Source organism: Triticum aestivum, chromosome 4B (genome assembly GCF_018294505.1).
Source record: "Triticum aestivum cultivar Chinese Spring chromosome 4B, IWGSC CS RefSeq v2.1, whole genome shotgun sequence".
Lineage (NCBI taxonomy): Eukaryota > Viridiplantae > Streptophyta > Magnoliopsida > Poales > Poaceae > Triticum > Triticum aestivum.
Window position 1 is genome coordinate 28,967,625 of NC_057804.1, and position 21,032 is coordinate 28,988,656.

General features: G+C 45.8%; 1 protein-coding gene across 2 annotated transcripts; it reads right to left on the reverse strand.

Annotated features, from left to right (window-relative positions):
* Positions 1-2,521: 2,521 nt before the first annotated feature.
* Positions 2,522-6,362, reverse strand: LOC123094297 (antimicrobial peptides). Of its 2 annotated transcripts, XR_006445790.1 has the most exons (2): positions 5,559-6,362; positions 2,522-2,689 (listed from the first exon to the last, which is right to left on the reverse strand). XR_006445790.1 is itself a non-coding variant. In XM_044516337.1 (1 exon), exon 1 carries the CDS (start codon positions 6,214-6,216, stop codon positions 5,617-5,619), a length of 600 nt encoding a protein of 199 aa, XP_044372272.1. In that variant the 5' UTR covers positions 6,217-6,362; the 3' UTR covers positions 5,389-5,616. The 2 variants fall into 2 exon arrangements, 1 of the variants encoding a protein (XP_044372272.1); XM_044516337.1 differs by lacking the exon at positions 2,522-2,689 and having other exon boundaries at positions 5,389-6,362.
* Between the last annotated feature and the right edge of the window lie 14,670 nt (positions 6,363-21,032).

Here is a 21,032-nt window from a genome sequence, read left to right on the forward strand (position 1 = left end):
CTTGATTTGGAGTGGTTTTCACCCATACCATGCATTTCTCTGGATTGACCGTGCACTTCACTTCATAACAGTTTGGGTGGAGATGACTGCTTCAGTGCGTCGAGCTCGGCTCCGTGGCCGGCATGCTCGCCGCTCGTCGTCTTCTTGGTCTCCACCAGGCTTCCGCTGATGTACTCCCACCCGATACCTACAATGTCGTGCCGCTGCTCAGGTCCAACCGCCCGCAAGGGAACCGCTCTGTGTGCCTCGCACCACCCGGACTGGTGCCCCGCTTGGAGGACGTAGGTTTGGGTGGTTGCCTTCAAGACCAACTCGAGTGATTTGAGGCTCATCTATAGGCGGTGGCTCAAAGGGAGAATAAGGTGAGCCACTTGGTGCTCCCAAACTTTGGCTTCCCCACCTATCCAAAGGGTACTAGAACTCCCCAAAGAGTGTGAACTTCTAGATAAAACCTACGTCCTCGACTCACTGGTAGTTTATTGGTTCCCACACCTTTAGTTGCTTTGTGTGTGTTTTTGCTTGCTAATTAATTTTTTCTTGCATACCTCCTTTCTTGCTTACCATATAGATTGTTCTAACTATGGACTGCATTTCTAGAGAGCTTACTTGGTCCGCACCAACCTCCAATTTTGGAAGTTAAGCTAAAATTCGTAATCTCCTATTCACCCCACCCCCTAGTCGACGTCTTGATCCTTTCAATGGGTGGAGACACGTGACCCATGCCAGCGTGATGCATCTTTAGGATAGCTAGCTGCCAGATGGATCCTTAGAAAGCTAGTCTCTAGATCAATCCATAGCAAGCTATTCCCTAGATCAATCTGTAGCAAGCTAGCTGCCACATGCATCCTTAGGCTAGCTAGACGCTCAACACGGCGATACGAAAGAGGTGAGGAACACGAAAGAGAGATATGGGAGGCGAGAGAGGGGTGGCGGCAATGTGCAAGATGGGAAGTGGGGTAGAGAGAGAGAGACGACCATGAGGCATGATCCGTGAGAACCTTGTGCTGACCAATCAAAACACAACATCTTTGGCAAGTGTAAACAGAGGACACTCGACAAATAATCATTGGCAGGTGTAAATAGCACGACACCCGACAAACATTTTCCCTTTTCTTATTTCTTTTTTTTTCATTGCTATTTTTTCTAACAGGGGCTCCACACTTGGCACCCCCGGATACAACTCCTTCAACCCAGGAAAATACCAGCAAGAAAAGGGATTATAAATGTGTTTAATGTATTAAATATATTTAAGTGCGCTTAATGGATTAAATATAGCAAATGGAGCAGGAAAAAATGCCAAATTCTGGCATGGAACATCTGATGATGTATGTTGAGCCAGAAAAAGTTTCAACGTCAAACGATAAAGTAACCAGCACTCCGCTTTCAAACCAGACTCATTTCTTCTCAAAATCACCATTCTTCCTTAGAGATGGTTTGGTTTTCTAAGGAGTGTATGCTCCAAATTTTGTGAAGCCTTTTCCAATTTTTACCACAACCTATAGGGATAATATAATTACACTATGTCAAGTTTCATGTTTTCCAGGCTTCGTTCCATTTTCTACATTTAAAAATACAATAAGCTCCATGTTCGTGGTCAAGTCTTGGCACCTTGATGTTTGTGATTCCTTTTATTTTCTTGGATAAGGCTTGAATATGTACTCAAGATCACAAATAGGATTTTTCAACCCAATTTTGCCAACCTTTTCACGCACTAGAATTTTCTATCTCTTCTTATGAACTTCCAGTTCAAATTTTAATTATACTGAATGCCTAGATATGCACTACATGGACTGAATGTAGCAAACGGACCCCGAAAATGTCAAATTTTGACATAGAACATTTTATGGTGTATCTTGAGTGTAGAATTTTTTTAAGGCAAACGATAAAGAAGCAATTGCTTTGCCTTCAACTCTTAGATGTTCCCTTTCAAAAGAGTGATTCCTTCTCGAAGATGTTCCTCCAGGCACTCTACAAAGGGCTTGTTTGCCTAGTGCTCGATAAAAGACACTCGGCAAACACCCAAACTCTCGGCAAAGACATATTTTCCCGTAGTGTGAGACACACATGTGCCAACCTGGGCTTTTGATCTCTGTTGGGCTGGGTACAACCACTCTCCTAACCATCTAAGCACATGTTGGTTCTTAAAATGTTGTGCCCTACATAGTCTAGAACTTCAATGTTGACTCATGCATGATTAAGAAAACGTTTCTAAATTAGCAATAGCTATTATCAAGGTCATTATGTATTCTTGCCATGTACAACTAAGTACAGTAGAGTCTGGTGTACAGTAGAGAAGATGCGATCTTAGCTGTTGTTAGACGTGTTGCTACTTTCGCCAAGCATACTTACGTTAGCGAACTTAGCTATCATGTAAAAGAGCTTTCCCCCCAAAATAAAAATCATGTAAAAGAGCTTACTTAGACAAAGCGGTGTAACGGGAAAGATACGTAGATTTTCATTTCTTGGTGCAACACATGCATGCACACATATACGTAAACATACGCATGCAGTTCTCGCTTTTTTGGTGTAAACATAGCCGGAACCGCTATAAGAGCTAGCAGACCAACCTGCTAAGAAGGAAAAGGAACAGAGTTCCATGCAGCTCTCTCCTAGTCCTAGGAGAGCATCGCCAACGACGCCAAGCATGCAGCTACCGCACGCTATTGGTCTTTTATTCTCGCGCCTTTGCCTAGCAAGACATATACGCGGGCGTATGGAAGCGTGCACGTACCCCCGGCGACAGGTACGTACGTACTAGGACTTGCATACACCCTTACGTACCCCCGGCGACAGGTACGTACGTACTAGGCCTCTTTTCGCCGTTCACAAGCCAACTGTTTGTTCATTCCTGTGCAGTTGTTGCGCGTGTTCGGCCTGTATCGGCGGGGCAACAGCGACGCCGAGTTCAAGTACCTCCACGTCTACAAGCGCATCGACAAGTGCGACAAGTGGTCGGAAGTCCGGCGCACCATCGAGAAGGCCAAGGAGACCTACACGCCTGACGCGCCGTCTCCGGGCGCGTCAGATGGGCGGCCAGACGGCAACAAAGGTGCCAAGAAGAGGAAACACGCCGACGCGGCCACATCTCGCGTGCAGGAGTCCATCTAGCACTGCCTCACCGACGCACAGGTCCGGGCCGCCCTTCGTGAAGAGAAGACCGAGGCGCGTTGGTCGGCGTTGATGTCGACCAGCGCCGTCAAGCTCGACCTACTCCGGACCAACGTCACCGCGAAGAAGAGGAACACTGACCTGGCTTTCCTGCTGGGCGGGGCGGACATGCTCCAAAGCACCGACGAGGCGGTCAAGGCATGATACAGGGCGCATGTTGGCCTCATCCTGGACCAGCTTCCCTCGGCGCCGCCGCCCACGCACACGCCGCCGCCGCCGCCAAGCCCGACCGCTGATGCCGCCGAGACTGCCCGCAGCACATAAGCCACGCCGCCAAGCACAGAGGCCCCGTCAAGCCCGCGCACGCCGACTCCAGCGACGCCAGAGGCCGACCTTGCCGCATGATGAGCGCTTCCGTCCTTTCCTGCTTTTTTGTACGCCGAACATTTCATCCGACCGCCGATCTAGGCCGCTTGATCACCGGATTGTGGCATCTATTTTGGGCGCGGGAACGACTATGTTTAAATTTTTCCGTGGCTGGGGGGCGGCGTGTTGCAGAAAGTAAAATACCCACCAATAGTATCTACACACACAATAGCAAATACTTGCACCCAACATGGGCAAGAGTGTTGTCAATCCCCTTGTACTTGTTAATTGCAAGGATCAAATCTGGTAATAGGTGATATATAAATTGCAAAGTAAAATAAAAGATAAAAAGTTGCAGAAAGGTATTTTTGGTTTTTGTAATATGATTAAATAGACCCAGGGAATATAGTTTTCACTAGAGGCATATCTCTCATAAAGATGGCATACGGTGGGTAGACAAATTACTGTTAGGCAGTTGGTAGAAAAATGCATAGTTATGTCGTTACACATGGCATGATCATGTACATAGGCATTACGTCCGTGACGAGTAGACCGGCTCCTGCCTACCGATGATTCCAATTTATGTGATGATTTTGACAAGTATTCTATGCCTAGATGGGGGGCTTTGTGGAATGCAATACAGCGTTGAAGCTCAGCTGCAAGAGGACACCGCCGCATGGAAGAAACTTCGAACCCGAGGTGTGGTGTAAAAATAACAAGGTATTGATAGTCTGAGAACTAAAGGGGCTTCTCAGATGCCCGACGTGTGATATCCTCATATGCCTAATGTCTTGTGAACTTTTCAGATACACCTCGGCAGTCCTCAAGATCGGAAATGGGAAGAATTATTGAACAAGCTTTCAAAATCGACGACCGAAGACAAAGAACAGTTCGGAAGAACCGAGGAGCGTCATCGCTTGAAGACCGGTTTAGGGGGCTACTGTTGGTCTCCTAGACTAAGGGGTACTCACCACATCGTCGCCCGACCAGGTGGGTTGGGCCGAGGACCCCCATGGCGGTTCATTAATGGGCTTCTTCGGGTAGCCCATGACGTATACAAGGAAATTTGTATAAGACTGGATGCACAAGACGATAACCCTTCTAAATCCTAGGCCTTCGGTGCATTATATAAACCGAGGCTAGGCTAGTCAACAGATCATGTGGGATTACAATCTTGTGGTAGATACATGTACTCTATACTACACCCCATATCAATTATAGTCAAAAACAGCATGTAGGGTATTATCTCTTCGAGGGAGGCTAAACTTGGGTAAAATCTCTATGTCACTTGTTCGCCATGTTACCATCGTGTCAAGACGCCTAACTTAGGACCCCTACCTCAAGATATGCCGAATTTAGCACCAACAACACGCATGCAGCGCCTCCCTGCAAGGCCACACCAGGCCGCCCCCGCAATCTTGCATGCCCAATCCACTGGCACACCACGCTCCAGCAGACAAGCACCTAGCATGCCAGGAGCCAGAGCCACCGCGCGGACCTCCGCTCCACCCATGCATCCTACACGCCTGCACTCCCGGCGCACCATGCGTCCTTGCCCGAGATCAGTTCCCACGTCCCGGACAGGAGGCCTGTGAGACGCCGACGCGCGTGGACCCAAGCCCCTCTTGCGCTGCCTCGCCTCGATGCCCCTGACCGCCCGCGGGAGCGACCAAGGAGCAAGCATACCAAGGAGTTTGGTCAAGTTCGATTTTCATTACGAAAGACAGGGTTCAAACACACTACTACCTCCGTTTCATATTAAGCGTTGATTTAGTATAAAGTTAGCGACACTTAATATAAAACATGAATGGAGGGTGACATGTGTCGTGAGGTCAATGCATTCATATGGTAGCTTGAAAGGTGTTGAGTGGGACGACAGAGGGGTACTTTACTAAGATAAATCCATATTACAAATGAAGGAAAATCCATAAGATTGCAATTAACGGCCACAGAACAGCCGGAACCGCTACAAGGAAAAGGAACAGAGTTCCATGCAGCTCTCTCCTAGTCCTAGGAGAGCATCGCCAACGACGCCAAGCATGCAGCTACCGCACGCTATTGGTCTTTTATTCTCGCGCCTTTGCCTAGCAAGACATATACCCTTACATTATTATTATTATTATTAGGTGCGTGACATGACACTCACACCGCCTCGATGATGGCGCCGGCCACCGCTTCCCAGCCGCGGAGGTGCTCGTCGTCGACGATGTTGCTGCCGCGAACGCATTGTCGCACGCACTGTTGGTGCTTGGTCCGATCTTTCCAGCCCTGGCACTTCCTTTGGCAAGACAGTTGGCACTCCCTGTCGCACGGACGCCCGGCGACCTCCTCCTCTTGGGCGTGGCGGTGCTCGTCGACGTCGTTGCCGCCGCCCACAGCGAGGCTGAGGCCGCGGCGCATGCACTGTTGCACGCACTGGTCCTTCCTCGTCGGGTCTTGCCAGTGGCTACACTTGTTCTCGCAAGACGCTCTGCTGGGGTGGTGATGCTCCCGGCTGTGGCACTCGTCCACGCACTGCTTTTTCCTCGCCGGAACTTGGTGGTGTTGGCACTTGAGGTCGCACGAGTCGTTCTCCTCCGGATCATCGACGCGCAGACGGGCCTCATCCGCCTCCTCCACCTCCGGGACAGCAGTGGCTACCGCCCCATCGTCCTGCTCCGCGCCTGCTGCCGCCGCCGCAGCCAGCAGCACCCCGGCGAGCAGGAGGAACCACCAAACCCCACCCTTGTGAATGAACCCCATTGCTGCTCACACTAGAGAGTAGAGATGGATGGCAATGGATGGGAGAACTTGAAGGCCAGCGCCGACCTTTATATACACACGAGCGAGATGTCTATTGCATTTGATTTGATTTGAGCCAGGCATCTTCGCGAGAGGACTGCTGTTTATTGCGTGTGCCATGAAGTGAACCATGCGGAGGCCATTGATGCCGGGCAATCACGAGGGACACGAGCAGTACTATACCAGTATACTCTACTAATACCAAGGGATGCGCTGGTGGCTAAGTTTGGACGATAACGCCCTCGCAGACGTGTTCGGCTGCCAAGCAAACACCTGCCACGGACGTAGTGATAATGTTGTACTGGGAGCGCGCGCCCGGCAAGAGATCTCCATCGTCATTTAATAAATACATTATAACTGAGCACTTTTTCAGCCCTCTCAGGTCATCAGTGTTCTCGGCCATTCGATCGTTATTTTGGATTTTTAGCCGTCAGATTAGCTTTGAATCATGCGTACGTTACTATTAAGAAGCGCTAACTGTCCCGGGCCGCTGCTCCAGTGACATTTTTAGACGTCCGATATTACTTGGGCCTAATGGGATGAAGCTCGACGGTCTTCCTCCCGTAATCGTAGGTGGTAAGTGCAGATGCGTTACTTGCCTCTTAATCTTCATCCGTTTCCTTATATATAATGCCCACCATCATCTGTCTCACATTGGTATCGCCTTGAACATTCTGTTGTTTGACAGCTAAATCCTATAGGTCCCGGGCAACGACGTGACGATCCTCTCGCCTGCGTTTGCGATGGACATGGCTGCGCCGAGACAAAGTGCTTTAGCTTCATGGGCTACCCCAACAACAACAATGACTTATTGGTCTTCTTTTCCCACACCCCAACTCAAGTATGTGATTGATTCATTCATTCATTTGTTTCCCGTCAGTGTCCTCTTCGGATGTGGACATGGATTCTTGTTTCATTTGGCCTGTTGCATGAGCGATGCTCAATGGCGATCTACAAAGGAACTTCCGGTAACATGACTGCATGTGCACAAGATTTTGAAAAGAGAAAAATAGAACTTACTGTCCACTTTTTTTCTGGGTTTATACTGTTCTTAGAGAGATTAAAGTGGGGCGAAAGTCTGTAGGTTTGAGGAGGGAGGGAGGGAGGGAGGAATCCTTGCAGCTGCATGAGGACGCTTTGAGTCAATGAGACTTGCTACATCCTCGCAGTTGCTTGGCATGTATGGGGGCAACCACTACCTGATTCATGTCCCCTCTTCTGGTGATCCTTAATCAATTTACCAGCGATTTCTCTGGCAATATATTGAAGTCAAACTGATGGTAAACTCAACAATAAATTAGGCAAAAAATGCAGATATTTCGCAGGTTCAACTCTGAATTTGATTTATTGCTCATGTGCCTTCACGTATGTATATCTTTGCCATGTGTTATGTTCTCATGCATAGGTCAAATGATTTGAAGAAGTTGGACTTGCTCGCCATTGGTGGTTGTCTTACATTTTGTTAAATTCTATGTATTGAAGCCTGGAGCCTGGGAGCTAAAACCAAATTCTGAGAAACAACAAGACTAACTATGTGGCAAGAGAAGGAGAAGGACATCCATATAAGCACACACACCCGCGTGGCGTATGTCTGGAAATATATTTTTCTGGTACACAGAATGTCCGGTGTAGGTGCATGTAGCGCCCCGGTGGATTTTGATGATTAATGGAAAAATGGTGGAGGGAGTAATGTGTTTACTAGGTGTACATATATGAAAGTCTTTGGGGATTTCGTTTAACCGAAAGATTATAAACCCTAAAAGTGTTGAGAAAACAATGAAGTCTTCTGAATGGCTGACGAAGAATTGAAGGCCGAAGAGTAGCTCTTATTTGCTAGTATATTTACTTACTAGATCGGCACCGCACCTTGGCGCGAGGTGCCTGTCCGAATGTTTTGGTCAAACGTGTAATGTTAAGTTATTAGTAACTCAATTGCTATTCGGATGATAAAAAGGGCAATGAAAGCATGATATTACCACCATGTATCTAAATGGGACTAACAACGTCTGAATGAACTGGAGCTATAAATAGATGTCAGACAGAATGTAACTAAAAATATTGGTACTCGCTTAACGTTGCAACCTGAGAAACCTCAAAACACCCACCCATGAAGCTATTGCATCACAAAGTATAGACAAATGTTACACTTTGTGTATGTGAGCCAAGAGGCTTAATGTCAAGTTGTTGTAAGCTAAACAAAGCATGATTTATCGATGCCAGGAGCTAGCTGACTGTAAAATCAATAACTCTAAGTAAGCTAAAGCTAAAACAGAATGAAATGAAGTCATATAAAAAACTAAAGGAGATTCATATATAACAGGAAGAATCACCGAAGAACCAGTTGGAAACAAAGAAAGCACACTTCACGATAACAACAGAAAGTACACTTGACGATAACAACAGGAATCCATAGGATATGTATTTTCTGTTCAAAAGAACATCAAAAGGGCAAAGGCAATGATCAGTAAACATGCTGGGTATGATGCGCTGATCAAAGCTCACCAGATAGTATCCGTGGTCTCTAGGCGCTGCTTCGATTTCATGCCAATATAACGTAGCCTTTTTTGCCAACTTTCCCTTGCTTGCGAGTGCCGTTTTCATAGCCCTTTTGGTGCTGTCCTGCCCTCTTAGGCGCCGAGCAGCTATCGTATTCTGTATCTGGTTAGAATACGAGCTCATGTATCTGACGACATAGTACCATCCTCTGTGTGCCTTCTTTATCGTCTTGTTTGCTGCAACCAGCAACCTTACCAGGTGTGTCACCTTATTTTCCATCCTTTTAACATGGATGTAGTGATAATCCCTGATTTCCTTGCCACATACATCCTCCATAAACCTAATGGCTGCCATAGCAGCCCTGTCTTCTGCTTCATCACAGTTCTTTGAGATCACACCAGATATCGAGGTTGGAACAAGCAAACCATCGATCAAGTGCAACGATGAATTGAAAGTAACCGTCACACGAGACTCATTGCCCGGATATGTCTTGTGATGGTAAGTCGCAGGGGGCAACTTGAGAGCTTGCAGCATGAGGGCAAAGATGTGGGAATAAGGAATCAGTATTACATAAAAGTTCTCGATGCTAGATGTTTCTTAAAATGTGAAAATATATATGACCATGGTCGTTTGGCACATACTGCTAAGTGCATACAAGAAAAACTGAATGTTTTTTCGTCTGGCCATTCCAGCATCGACACAAACGCTCAAATCAATTCAACTTGTTGTTTCTTATCTGCAGGGACTCACGGTCAAACAAGAAAGCTATTCTCTGACCACTGATGTTGAGGCTACCTACACGATGCAGGACCGTGTCATCTACAACAAAAATGGTAACCATATTATTGATATTTCATCATAACCAATTTTTATTATTCCATGATCATCTCTTTCCAACTAACTTGTACATGCCAGTGTCTCTGCAAAAAGCACAGGCAACTACTTGACTACATTTTAGAATCGCGTTGTTGAACATCCACTATAGATATGTGTGGAGATAGAAAGAGAGATTAATCTGCTTTCAGAAAAACAAAAATAAACATGGGAACTTATTCTGCTTTATAGTCTCGTGCCTATATTGAGCACACTATGCCTCTGTCATATCACAATTTAATATTTCTCCACTGTATTGATATCTTATATAGATACATGTGTTAAACATGGATTACTACTGACTTTGCATTATCTACTCGACCTAATTGTTGGGATTATTGTGTAGGTGATCGCAACATCCACTACTTTGATGAGCTTAGCACCTACTGCCTTTATGGAAATAAAGTGAAATTAAACAATGAAAATCTCAAGAATCTGCGCAAGCTAATTAAAGGCAGTAAAACACCTAACTGCTATTATGTGTGCCACATGACAAAGACTTTTGCAACCCCTGGAAAATTAAATGGTGGGCATCAAAAATTTCTTTAGTTTATTTGGATCCATCCTATGCTTCCTGGAAAAAGAATAGTGGGCATCAAAAATTTCTTTAGTTTATTTGGATCCATCCTATGCTGCAACCCCTGGAAAGCATAGATGGATCCAAATAAACTAAAGAATTTTCGATGCCCACCATTCTTTTTCCAGGGGTTGCAAAAGTCTTTGTCATGTGACACACATAATAGCAGTTAAGTGTTTTACTGCCTTTAATTAGCTTGCGCAGATTCTTGAGATTGTCATTGTTTAATTTCACTTTATTTCTATAAAGGCAGTAGGTGCTAAACTCATCAAAGTAGTGGATGTTACGATCACCTACACAACAATCCCAACAATTAGGTCGAGTAGGTAATGCAAAGTCAGTAGTAATCCATATTTAGCACATGCATCTATATAAGATATCAATACAGTGGAGAAATATTAAATTGTGATATGACAAAGGCATAGTGTGCTCAATATAGGCATGAGTCTATAAAGCAGAATAAGTTCTCATGTTTATTTTTTTTAAAGCAGATTAATATCTCTCTTTCTAGCTCCACACATATTTGTAGTGGATGTTCAACTACGCAATTCTAAAATCCAAGAAGTGTTATGTAGTCGTTACCACGAACAATGTAGCGTCCCGGCTTTAGATGGATTTCTTTCTCTTTCAAATCTGGGACCCAATCCGCTGTTAGGGGCCGGTCAATGTAGTCAAGTAGTTGTCTGTGCTTTTTGCAGAGGTAGTGGCCTATACAAGTTAGTTGGAAAGAGATGATCATGGAGTAATAAAACTTGATTATGATGAAATATCAGTAATATGGTTACCATGTTTGTTGTAGATGACATGGTTCTGCATCGTGTAGGCAGCCTCAACATCAATGGCCAGTGCATAGCTTTCTTGTTTGACTGTGAGTCCGTGCAGATAAGCAACATCAGGTTGAATTGATTTGAGCGTTTGTGTCGATGCTGGAATGGCGATATGAAAAAAACATTCAGTTTTTCTTGTATGCACTTAGCAGTATGTGCCAAACGACCATAGTCATACATATTTTCACATTTTAAGAAGCATCTAGCATCGAGAGCTTGTAAGGCATAAATACTAATCCATTATATCTTAAAATCATATTTGAAGGTACAAGCAACACGCATACAGTGTATTCAGATAATCACTTCGATATAGAAAGAGGGGTAGCTACTATGGACAGGGCCATATGTCAGCACGTGCAACTGAAGCAATTGAACAGGGCCCCAAAAATTGAAGGGCCCCCGGCTGCAGGTAATAAAGGTGTTAAACGGAGCATTAAGTGAAGAATTATGAAATATCGCACCCCAAGGCATCCTACTACTGCCAGTTCCCTCTCTCAATGCATTGCTACTGTTCCAAAAAAATCAATTTCACAAGCGCCAGATTAACTAATTGACCCATCATTTCCTCCCCATCTTGATTCTTTTCCAATTCTTCTCGGGAATAATGCTTCACGATTTCCTCAAAAGAAAGGCATTAGTGGCAGCAAACTGGTGTGGTCATGGACTCCAATCTTCTCTATATTGGGGAGTTTTCCTCTCAATTCTCATGTGCTCTTGTTCATCATTTAGAACCTTGTGGAGATTGGAGTCGCCCCTTGCACTGCTTTGTCGCTGACCTACCAATGAATCATCGGAGCTTCATTTGCAGTCTCGCATGATCTAAAACTACAGAGTCCTGGTAAGGTGGTTGCAGTTCTTACTGCTAGTTTGTTGTTCTTTCTAGAACTTGTGCATCTGTGAGAACAAACTGCACATTTTAATCCGCTATTTCAAACGTCAGGGCATAAATTTTGATTCGCACAAGGCCTCTGATTTTCTAAGTATGACCTAACTATGGAACAAGCATTTATAAAAGGCTTACCTAACAGGACTAATTTGCATGGATGCTCTCGCGAGTATAGAATAAAGATCACAAACAAAATGAAAAGCTAGAATTAAATACTTAATTAAAGCCTGCAGTACATATGTTTATCATCACATATAACTTTTCTCTGTATCTAGCAAACGGAGAAGATACGGACCTGTTATAGCAAGTAGAGACGGAAATATACCTGTGGTCGAGGGACTCGGCGTCTGGAGCACGAGGAGCCATCGTGTGCCGCAGGCAAATGAGCTGGCTGAAGCACTTTACGGCCCTGAGCCCGTTGCGTGGCGGCGGAATACATGGGGGCTCCGACCCGGCGACCACCGGAGCGCGGCTGCCTCACCATGGAAGACTGGAGGCGTCGCTGCGGTCGGACTAAGAAGGGTGGCGGCGGATCCAGGCGAGAGGAGATAGGTTTTTCAGAGGAAGGAGAAGAGCGACCGGATGTACGGGCAAGGGAGGTACTTATGCAGGCCAAGGGCTCTTTCGGCTGATAACGGGCCAGGGGCTGGGTAAGGCGGACGCTACGCTGATTTAACCTGTGTTTTTTTATTTCCTGTAAGCCAATATAGTTTACCTAGGATAATAAGGTATTATTTGTTGTGGTGATAGAAATCACATTAGTTAAGTTTTCCTGATTCGGATTATTCTTCATTGTTTATTGTCCTTTCATACTGTTTATATTTTCTAAATACATTTACATGGCTAGAATTTATTTTTAAAATGACAATAACATTTTTTAATTGCAGTATTGGCAGACTTATATTAATATTTGTATAACAGATGAATGCTTTACTAAAAGCACATGACCTATAAGTAGTATGTTTCTTTCCTTCGAAATTTTAACACCCACCAACAGCAAGCCCTTTTTGTCGGCATCTTTTATCGAAACACATTAAAGTGTTAAAAAATGCATTGACATTTTTTAAAACCATTGGGAGGAAGAATGAACGAACACGAATGAACGAACACGAGTGTAAGCAAACTATATCTTCCCACGACCATCTTCCTTGCCAAGCATGCGTAAGGGAGCCCCTGCTCCAAGTGCGTCAAACACCGAGAGTGCCAGTGCGGAGCCCTAGTCGTTGCCGCTTGGCGCACTGGAGGCTACAACGTGCCTCACCCTCGCCGCGCGCACGGGAGGCCACCATGAGCCTTACCCTCGCCGCCGTCGCTTGGCGCATATGAGGCCGCCATGAGCCTCGCCCTCACCGCTGTCACTCAGCACCAAACAAAGCATGCCCAAAAAGCAGAGCAAGAACGCCATCCAAGAGAAGAAGAACAGGAGCACCACTCACTCGAACTTGTTGGATTCACCTGCAGGATGACGATGAACTCAGCCACCTTTGAGCAGCTAACAAAGAGACCCGAATATCGCCGGAGCGGCCTACTGTCGTCTCGTCTCCCCGTCGCCCGGCGTCCCAAGTCTAAGTCGCACGCGCACCCCGCACGCGGTTGGATCCCTACTGCTAGTATATATAATGATAGAGATGGTTTTATAAGGTTGGTTTGGACTTGGGAACTAGAATGAAGGAGTATTCCATGGTCATAGGGAAGGGATGCACATGGATCAGTGAGGTGGCATGATCCAGACCGCACGATGAAGATCGTGCCATGGATCAGTGAGGGGGCACAAGTCATGGCCGCATGATGATGATGATGGCTGGTGCTCATCCTTGCTATTACCAAGAAAGAGAGCTCATTTTTCTTAATGATGACTGACCTCAAAGAAGATTACTTATTTTCTCTCTTTATCCTTTTGGCAAACTAACTTTTCTAAGTCACTGAAGTAATTCAATTATGTTCTGCTTTCTTTGAGAACGTCGAAAATCAATTCTTATAAAGTCTATAATTTATCTTTCTTATGTTCAAGCCGTCCTTGGTTGATGTTCATGGCATGGGCAGTCTCTTTTCTCTTATTTCACAAGAATAACAAGTTTCTCTTATTTCACAAGAATAACCAAGTGGCTGACATGGTAGCTTTTACAATCAAAGCAAATGGATCTGGTTACATAGGCATGGATCCTCAAAACAAGGACAAACAGATTATGCATGTGATCCTCAAACAAGTCCTCCTTTATATAGATGCTCAGAGAAGTAGGCAAATTTGGTTTGGCTGCATCTTTCAGCAAAATTTCATTGGCGGACAATAATTCTGACCGACCTATAAATGCATACATACAATCATCTCAGCAAGGAAGGAACAAAAAGATGATTACATGTATGTATCCACATGTCCACAACAACATGTAAATAGAAAGCAACAACAACTCTCCTAAAACATCAATCATCTCAGCAAGGAAGGAACAACAACTCCCCAAGGAGGCGAGAAACATTACAGACCATCCCAGATAGGCCTACGTCCAGCACTATACACTAGGAAAACCAGGTTCAGTACTGCAGCTTCGCGTCCTCAATGAGCCTTTCGGCACCAACGAGATCCAGAATACGTCCGCCGCCTTCTTCATGTAGAGGCCCAGGTTGATGATGACCAACTTCGCCCTCTGAAACCTACATGTACAGATTAACAATGCCATCAATGTCCATCCAGCAACGACGCGCTAGGGAAGACTTAATCATCAACATTATATCACACAGACTGAACCAGTAATAGCACAATCATTATACCGCCACCACGCCCCCTCTTGTTACAGAGGAAGAGCAAACCAGAGTACAACAATAGTGTGTCCATACACGGAAAAGAGGAATCCCAAGAACATGCTCTCCTGCCATCCACACATGCATTAAAAAGAAACCTCGGATTCATTTAGTTAAGCGTCCATGATTGGCAGGAACAGAAAGTGCAGGTAATAGCACTCAAAAGTAGGAGCAAAATCAAACCTCCTCCTGGAGCCGAAGATTTGGAGGTGCTGGTGTAGAGTAGGCCATCAAACCTCCTCCATGGGTGTGTTCTCCTGCCGCAGAGAGGATGATCATCTGCAGGGGAGAGGGAGCAATAAGGTCAGGATCATCATCTGCGTGCATGAGGAAACCACATGCCAAATCAAACAGAGAGGAATATAAAACAGTGTAGGCGATCCTCGTATCAACCAAACCAGGATATAAAACAAAAGCTATGCTCTATGGAAGAGAAGATCCTTCATCATCTAAGAATCAAATACGCATTGTCTTGTCTAAAAGAACAAGTGTTATCATTCTAACAAGCAGGTCTACAAAAAAGCATTATTGCCATAGGAAATGAACTACACAATAGATTTACATTCCATTTCTAGATACAGAAGGCCTAAGAAATCAAACTACCTACAGTAACAGCACCAGCCAAACACACTACAGCATAAACTACCTACGAACTAGTTACAGCTAGCACAATCATCTCTAGAAACAGAAGTTAAACCTTGTTGATTCATGACACCCACAAGCAGCAAATGAATGAACTTTCAAGTTAGAACTCACAAATAAAACCATCTCTTAGAAACTTGAGACTAAAGATCTCCCCCTCTGTCTCCCCTCTCTTTTGACAGGGAGGAAGAGCAAACCAAAGTACAACGACAGTGCAACATCCGGCATCCAAACACGGAAAAGAGGAATCCCAATAGGCATGGCAGAGCATGAGAGACTACACAAGTCAACAACTAAATCGTGAACTGTAATTGTTATTTTTATATGTAGCAAACAAGATTGGGTTTTCTTGGTTCAGAAGTTGAAATGTGTGTGACTCAGTGGCTTACCCCTCTGTTGACAAGTTGAGAGCAGATTTCACATGGACCCCAAGAACTTGCTCTCCTGCTACCCCACACACATGCATCAAAAAGGAAACCCAGGTTCATTCAGTCAAGAGTCCATGAGTGGCAGCGACAGAAAGTGCAGTTAATAGCACTGTAGAGTAGGAGCAAAACCGGACCTCCTTCTGGAGCTAAAGATCTGGATGCTGTTGCTCCTGGTCTGCAATGAGGTCGTCGCCGCTGCGTCTCAGGTTCTCGAACACATCCTCCGGGGGTGTGTTCTCCTGCGGCAGAGGATTGTCATCTACAGAGGAAGGGAGCAACACGAACAACAGAGCAACAAGGGCAGGATCTGAAGGAAATATGCCCTAGAGGCAATAATAAAGTTATTATTTATTTCCTTATTTCATGATAAATGTTTATTATTCATGCTAGAATTGTATTAACCAGAAACATGATACATGTGTGAATACATAGACAAACATATAGTCACTAGTATGCCTCTACTTGACTAGCTCATTAATCAAAGATGGTTATGTTTCCTAACCATAGACATGTGTTGTCATTTGATTAATGGGATCACATCATTAGGAGAATGATGTGATTGACATGACCCATTCCGTTAGCCTAGCACTTGATCGTTTAGTATGTTGCTATTGCTTTCTTCATAACGTATACAAAGTTCCTGCAACTATGAGATTGTGCAACTCCCGTTTACCGGAAGAACACTTTGTGTGCTAACAAACATCACAACGTAACTGGGTGATTATAAAGGTGCTCTACAGGTGTTTCCGAAGGTACATGTTGGGTTGGCATAATTCGAGATTAGGTTTTGTCACTCCGATTGTCGGAGAGATATCTCTGGGCCCTCTCGGTAATACTCATCACCTAAGCCATGCAAGCATTGTAACTAATGAGTTAGTTATAAGATGATGTGTTACAGAACGAGTAAAGAGACTTGCCGGTAACGAGATTGAACTAGGTATTGGATACCGACGATCGAATCTCGGGCAAGTAACATACCGATGACAAAGGGAACAAAGTATGTTGTTATGCGGTTTGACCGATAAAGATCTTCGTAGAATATGTAGGAGCCAATATGGGCATCCAGGTTCCGCTATTGGTTATTGACCAAGAATAGTTCTAGGTCATGTCTACATAGTTCTCGAACCCGTAGGGTCCGCACGCTTAAGGTTTCGATGACAGTTATATTATGAGTTTATGAGTTTTGATGTACCGAAGGAGTTCGGAGTCCCGGATGAGATCGGGGACATGACGAGGAGTCTCGAAATGGTCGAGACGTAAAGATCGATATATTGGACGACTATATTCGGAGTTCGGAAAGGTTCCGAGTGATTCGGGTATTTTTCGGAGTACCGGAGAGTTACGGGAATTCGCCGGGAGTATATGGGCCTTATTGGGCCATACGGGAATTGAGGAGAGAGGCCGAAAGGAAGGAGGCGCGCAGCCCCCCTCTGGTCCGAATTGGAAAAGGGGTGCAGCCCCTCTTTCCTTCTTCCTCTCCCCCTCTTTCCTTCTCTCCTACTCCAACAAGGAAGGAGGGAGTCCTACTCCCGGTGGGAGTAGGACTCCCCTTGGCGCGCCCCTACTAGGCCGGCCGCCCCCTCCCCCCTTGCTCCTTTATATACGGGGGCACGGGGGCACCTCTAGGCACAACAATACAAGTTGATCTACGGATCGTTCCTTAGCCATGTGCGGTGCCCCCCTCCACCATATTCCACCTCGGTCATATCGTCGCGGAGTTTAGGCGAAGCCCTGCGCCGGTAGAGCATCATCATCGTCACCACGCCGTCGTGCTGACGGAACTCATCCCCGAAGCTTTGCTGGATCGGTGCCCGAGGATCGTCATCGAGCTGAACGTGTGGTGAACTCGGAGGTGCCGTACGTTCGGTACTTGGATCGGTCGGATCGTGAAGACGTACGACTACATCAACCGCGTTGTCATAACGCTTCCGCTTACGGTCTACGAGGGTACGTGGACAACACTCTCCCCTCTCGTTTCTATGCCATCACCATGATCTTGCGTGTACGCAGATTTTTTTTTGAAATTACTACGTTCTCCAACAGGATCATCATCTGCCTGTGTGTCGCCTGCCGAATCAAACAAAGAGGAATATTAAACAGTGTAAGTGATCCTCGTATCAACCAAACCAGAATATAAAGCAGAATCTAAGCTCTGTGGAAGAGACGATCCCTCATCATCTAAGAATCAAACACACATTGTCTTGTCTAAAAAACCAAATACACTATATCATTCCAACAAGCAGGCCTACAAAAAAGCATTAAAGCCACTGGAAAGGAACTACAAAATAGATTTACATTCCGTTTTAATTAGAGACCTAACTGGATATGGTCATATGAAAGAAGAAAACTACAAGAACGTGTTATCATTCAATAAGACATGGAAATCCAAAGTGGCTTCTGGAAATAAATTCTCATACAAATCCATGCATTGTGCCATGATGGGTTTTTTGTAGAGGAGGGGCACCGTCAGAAATGTGGGGGTCCGGACAAGAAAAGGAAAGGACACATGCAATTGACAAATCTATTTGTTTCAAAAGGAGTAAACAGGTACATTTTTTTACAGGAATTGCAACTCATAGGTGCCACAATGTGTCTAGAATAATGATCAAAACTGACATGTTTGTCAAGTTCTAAAGGTATTATCCCACTTATATTGTTGATGTACAACTACTTACGCTAAGATGGATTAGTGAATCCAAGTTCGGGGCCCAACATGGATGGATTAGTCTGTCCAAATTAAGCCCCTGGTAAGCTTGAACTACTTACTAACACGCAAAACAACCATGCCTAGGTAAAAAGGACTATGTGTCCCTTGGGTTCTGGCCCTGGTAGCCCTGCCAATCACCGACTCGCCAAAATTCTGGCACAGGATTTCGATGGGCATCAGGCGAGCCAAAAAATGGGAAACCATCCAGATAGATGCCATTGCTGCGGTTGAAAGGATCGATATGGTTGACTAGAGGGAGGGGTGAATAGGCAACTAACACTTTTTAGACTTTTCTTTAACAATTTAAACCTTGCAATGAAATAGGTTGTCTAGATGTGCAACTACGTGGACAACCTATATGATGCAAAGACAATAAGCACACAAGCAAGCAATGGATATAGCACAAGTAAGCTTGCAAAAGTAAAGGGACAAGATAACCAAGAGTGGAGCCGGTGGAGATGATGATGTGTTACCGAAGTTCCTTCCTTTTAAGGGGAAGTACGTCTCCGTTAGAGCGGTGTGGAGGCACAATGCTCCCCAAGAAGCCACTAGGGCCACCGTAATCTCCTCACGCCCTCACACAATGCGAGATGCCGTGATTCCACTATTGGAGCCCTTGAAGGCAGAAACCGGACCTTTACAAACAAGATTGGGGCAATCTCCACAACACTTGGAGGCTCCCAACAATACCGCGAAGCTTCACCACAAGGGAGTATGGCTTCGAGGTGACCTCAACGGTCTAGGGTGCTCAACACCCAAGAGTAACAAGATCCGCTAGGGATAAGTGGGGGGAATCAAATATCCTGTGGTGGAAGTGTAGATCGGGCACTTGTCACCCAATCCCGAGCAAATCAACAAGTTTGATTGGCTAGGGAGAGAGATCGAGTAAAAATGGAGCTTGGAGCAACAATGGAGCTTAGAGGTGGAAGAGGTAGTCAACTAGAGGTAGAAGACACCCCTTATATAGTCGTGGAAAGAATCCAACCGTTATCCACATGTTCAGCCCGCGACACACGGTACTACCGCTCCAGGGGCGCGGTACTACCGCGAAGCTGTGCGGTACTACCGTGGCTGACCATAGTACTACCGCGACAGCAGCACAGGCCGGAACTAGCCTGACAAGGGGGCAGTACTACCACTTGCGCGGTACTACCGCACCCACTTGCGGTACTACCGCTAGGCAGGAAAGTCACGGCCTGGGAAGGGCGCGGATGAAATAAATTACATCCGTGCCTACTTCCGCTGAAACTGAGGTGGTACAAAAATCCAACGCGGTACTACCGCTCGCGAGGCGCGGTACTAACGTGCGGGCGCGGATGTAAAAAATTACATCCGCGCCTACTACCGCGACACTGCGGTACTAGGTAGGAGGGCCACGGTACTACGACTCCTAGGGACGGTACTACCATGGGCCCCCACAGTGCTACCGCGCTGGACGAGCGGTACTACCATGGAGGGTGCGGATGTAAAAAATTACATCCGCCCCTACTACCGCACCGGAGCGGCACAAGGCCTGGGAGCCGCGGTACTACCGCTCCAGATGAGCGGTACTACCGTGACACACAGCGGTACTACCGCGTGTACTTGCGGTACTACCGCAAGTACAGCAGTAGTCGTCAGATTTCCGCACAACCAAGATAACAAAGGGAAGCTCCAAAATGCAGGGAAAGGAGGAACAAGTATACGTGTTGATTCCACCCAAACCTTTTCGACGCGGACCCCCTCTTAATAGTACGGCTCTCCTACGACTCAAATCCACCAAAGAGAAACGTAGGACAACGCCGACTTCAATAGTCTCCGAGGGGCACCGAATCGTCTCATGCCTAGAGATGAAGTATCTGAGAAACTCAAGGCACACGATTAGTCCGCAAATGAATTGTCATCAATCACCAAAACACCTGAGGGATAAAATATGCCCTTACAATCTCCCCCTTTTTGGTGGATTGATGACAACACGGGATTTGCATATAGATAAGATAATTTAGAGCAGGGGCAAACCCCACCGCTCTAAAATATAGACGGGCTCCCCCTAGATGTGTGCACTTTAGATGAATGCTTTGGACTGCATAGCACATAGACTAGGATCAACACTCCCCCTATATTTTAGAGACCAAGGCATGATAATAAGCATAGCAAAGCATAAAGATAACACAATATAACACAAGCTCGCTAGGATAGATAGAGTGCATATGTCTTACACCATACGAAGTAAAGCTATCGAGGTTCAAACGAGAAAGCAGCAAATAGTTCAAACGAGAAAGCAGCAAACACACGACACACTCGCAAATCCCTACACTCTCTCCCCCTTTGGCATCGAGACGCCAAAAAGGCAGAGAGGACACCTACACACAAGAGGTGGCTCAAGGAGAGAACTCGTCCCAAGCCTCTCTGTCGGTCTCCTCGGCAGTAGGGATGGTCTCCTCGACATCCTCCTCAGACTCAGTCCACCTGTAGCCCTGCTTCTCCATCCACTCAGCCTCTGGAGTGATGTACTCCTCAGACCTGCCAGACACTGCCTCACCATAGAGCTGCAAGATCTTGTTGT

Coding starts and splice junctions, on each gene's coding strand:
- LOC123094297 (XM_044516337.1), bottom strand. CDS start 6,216: ATGGGGTTCATTCACAAGGGTGGGGTTTGGTGGTTCCTCCTGCTCGCC.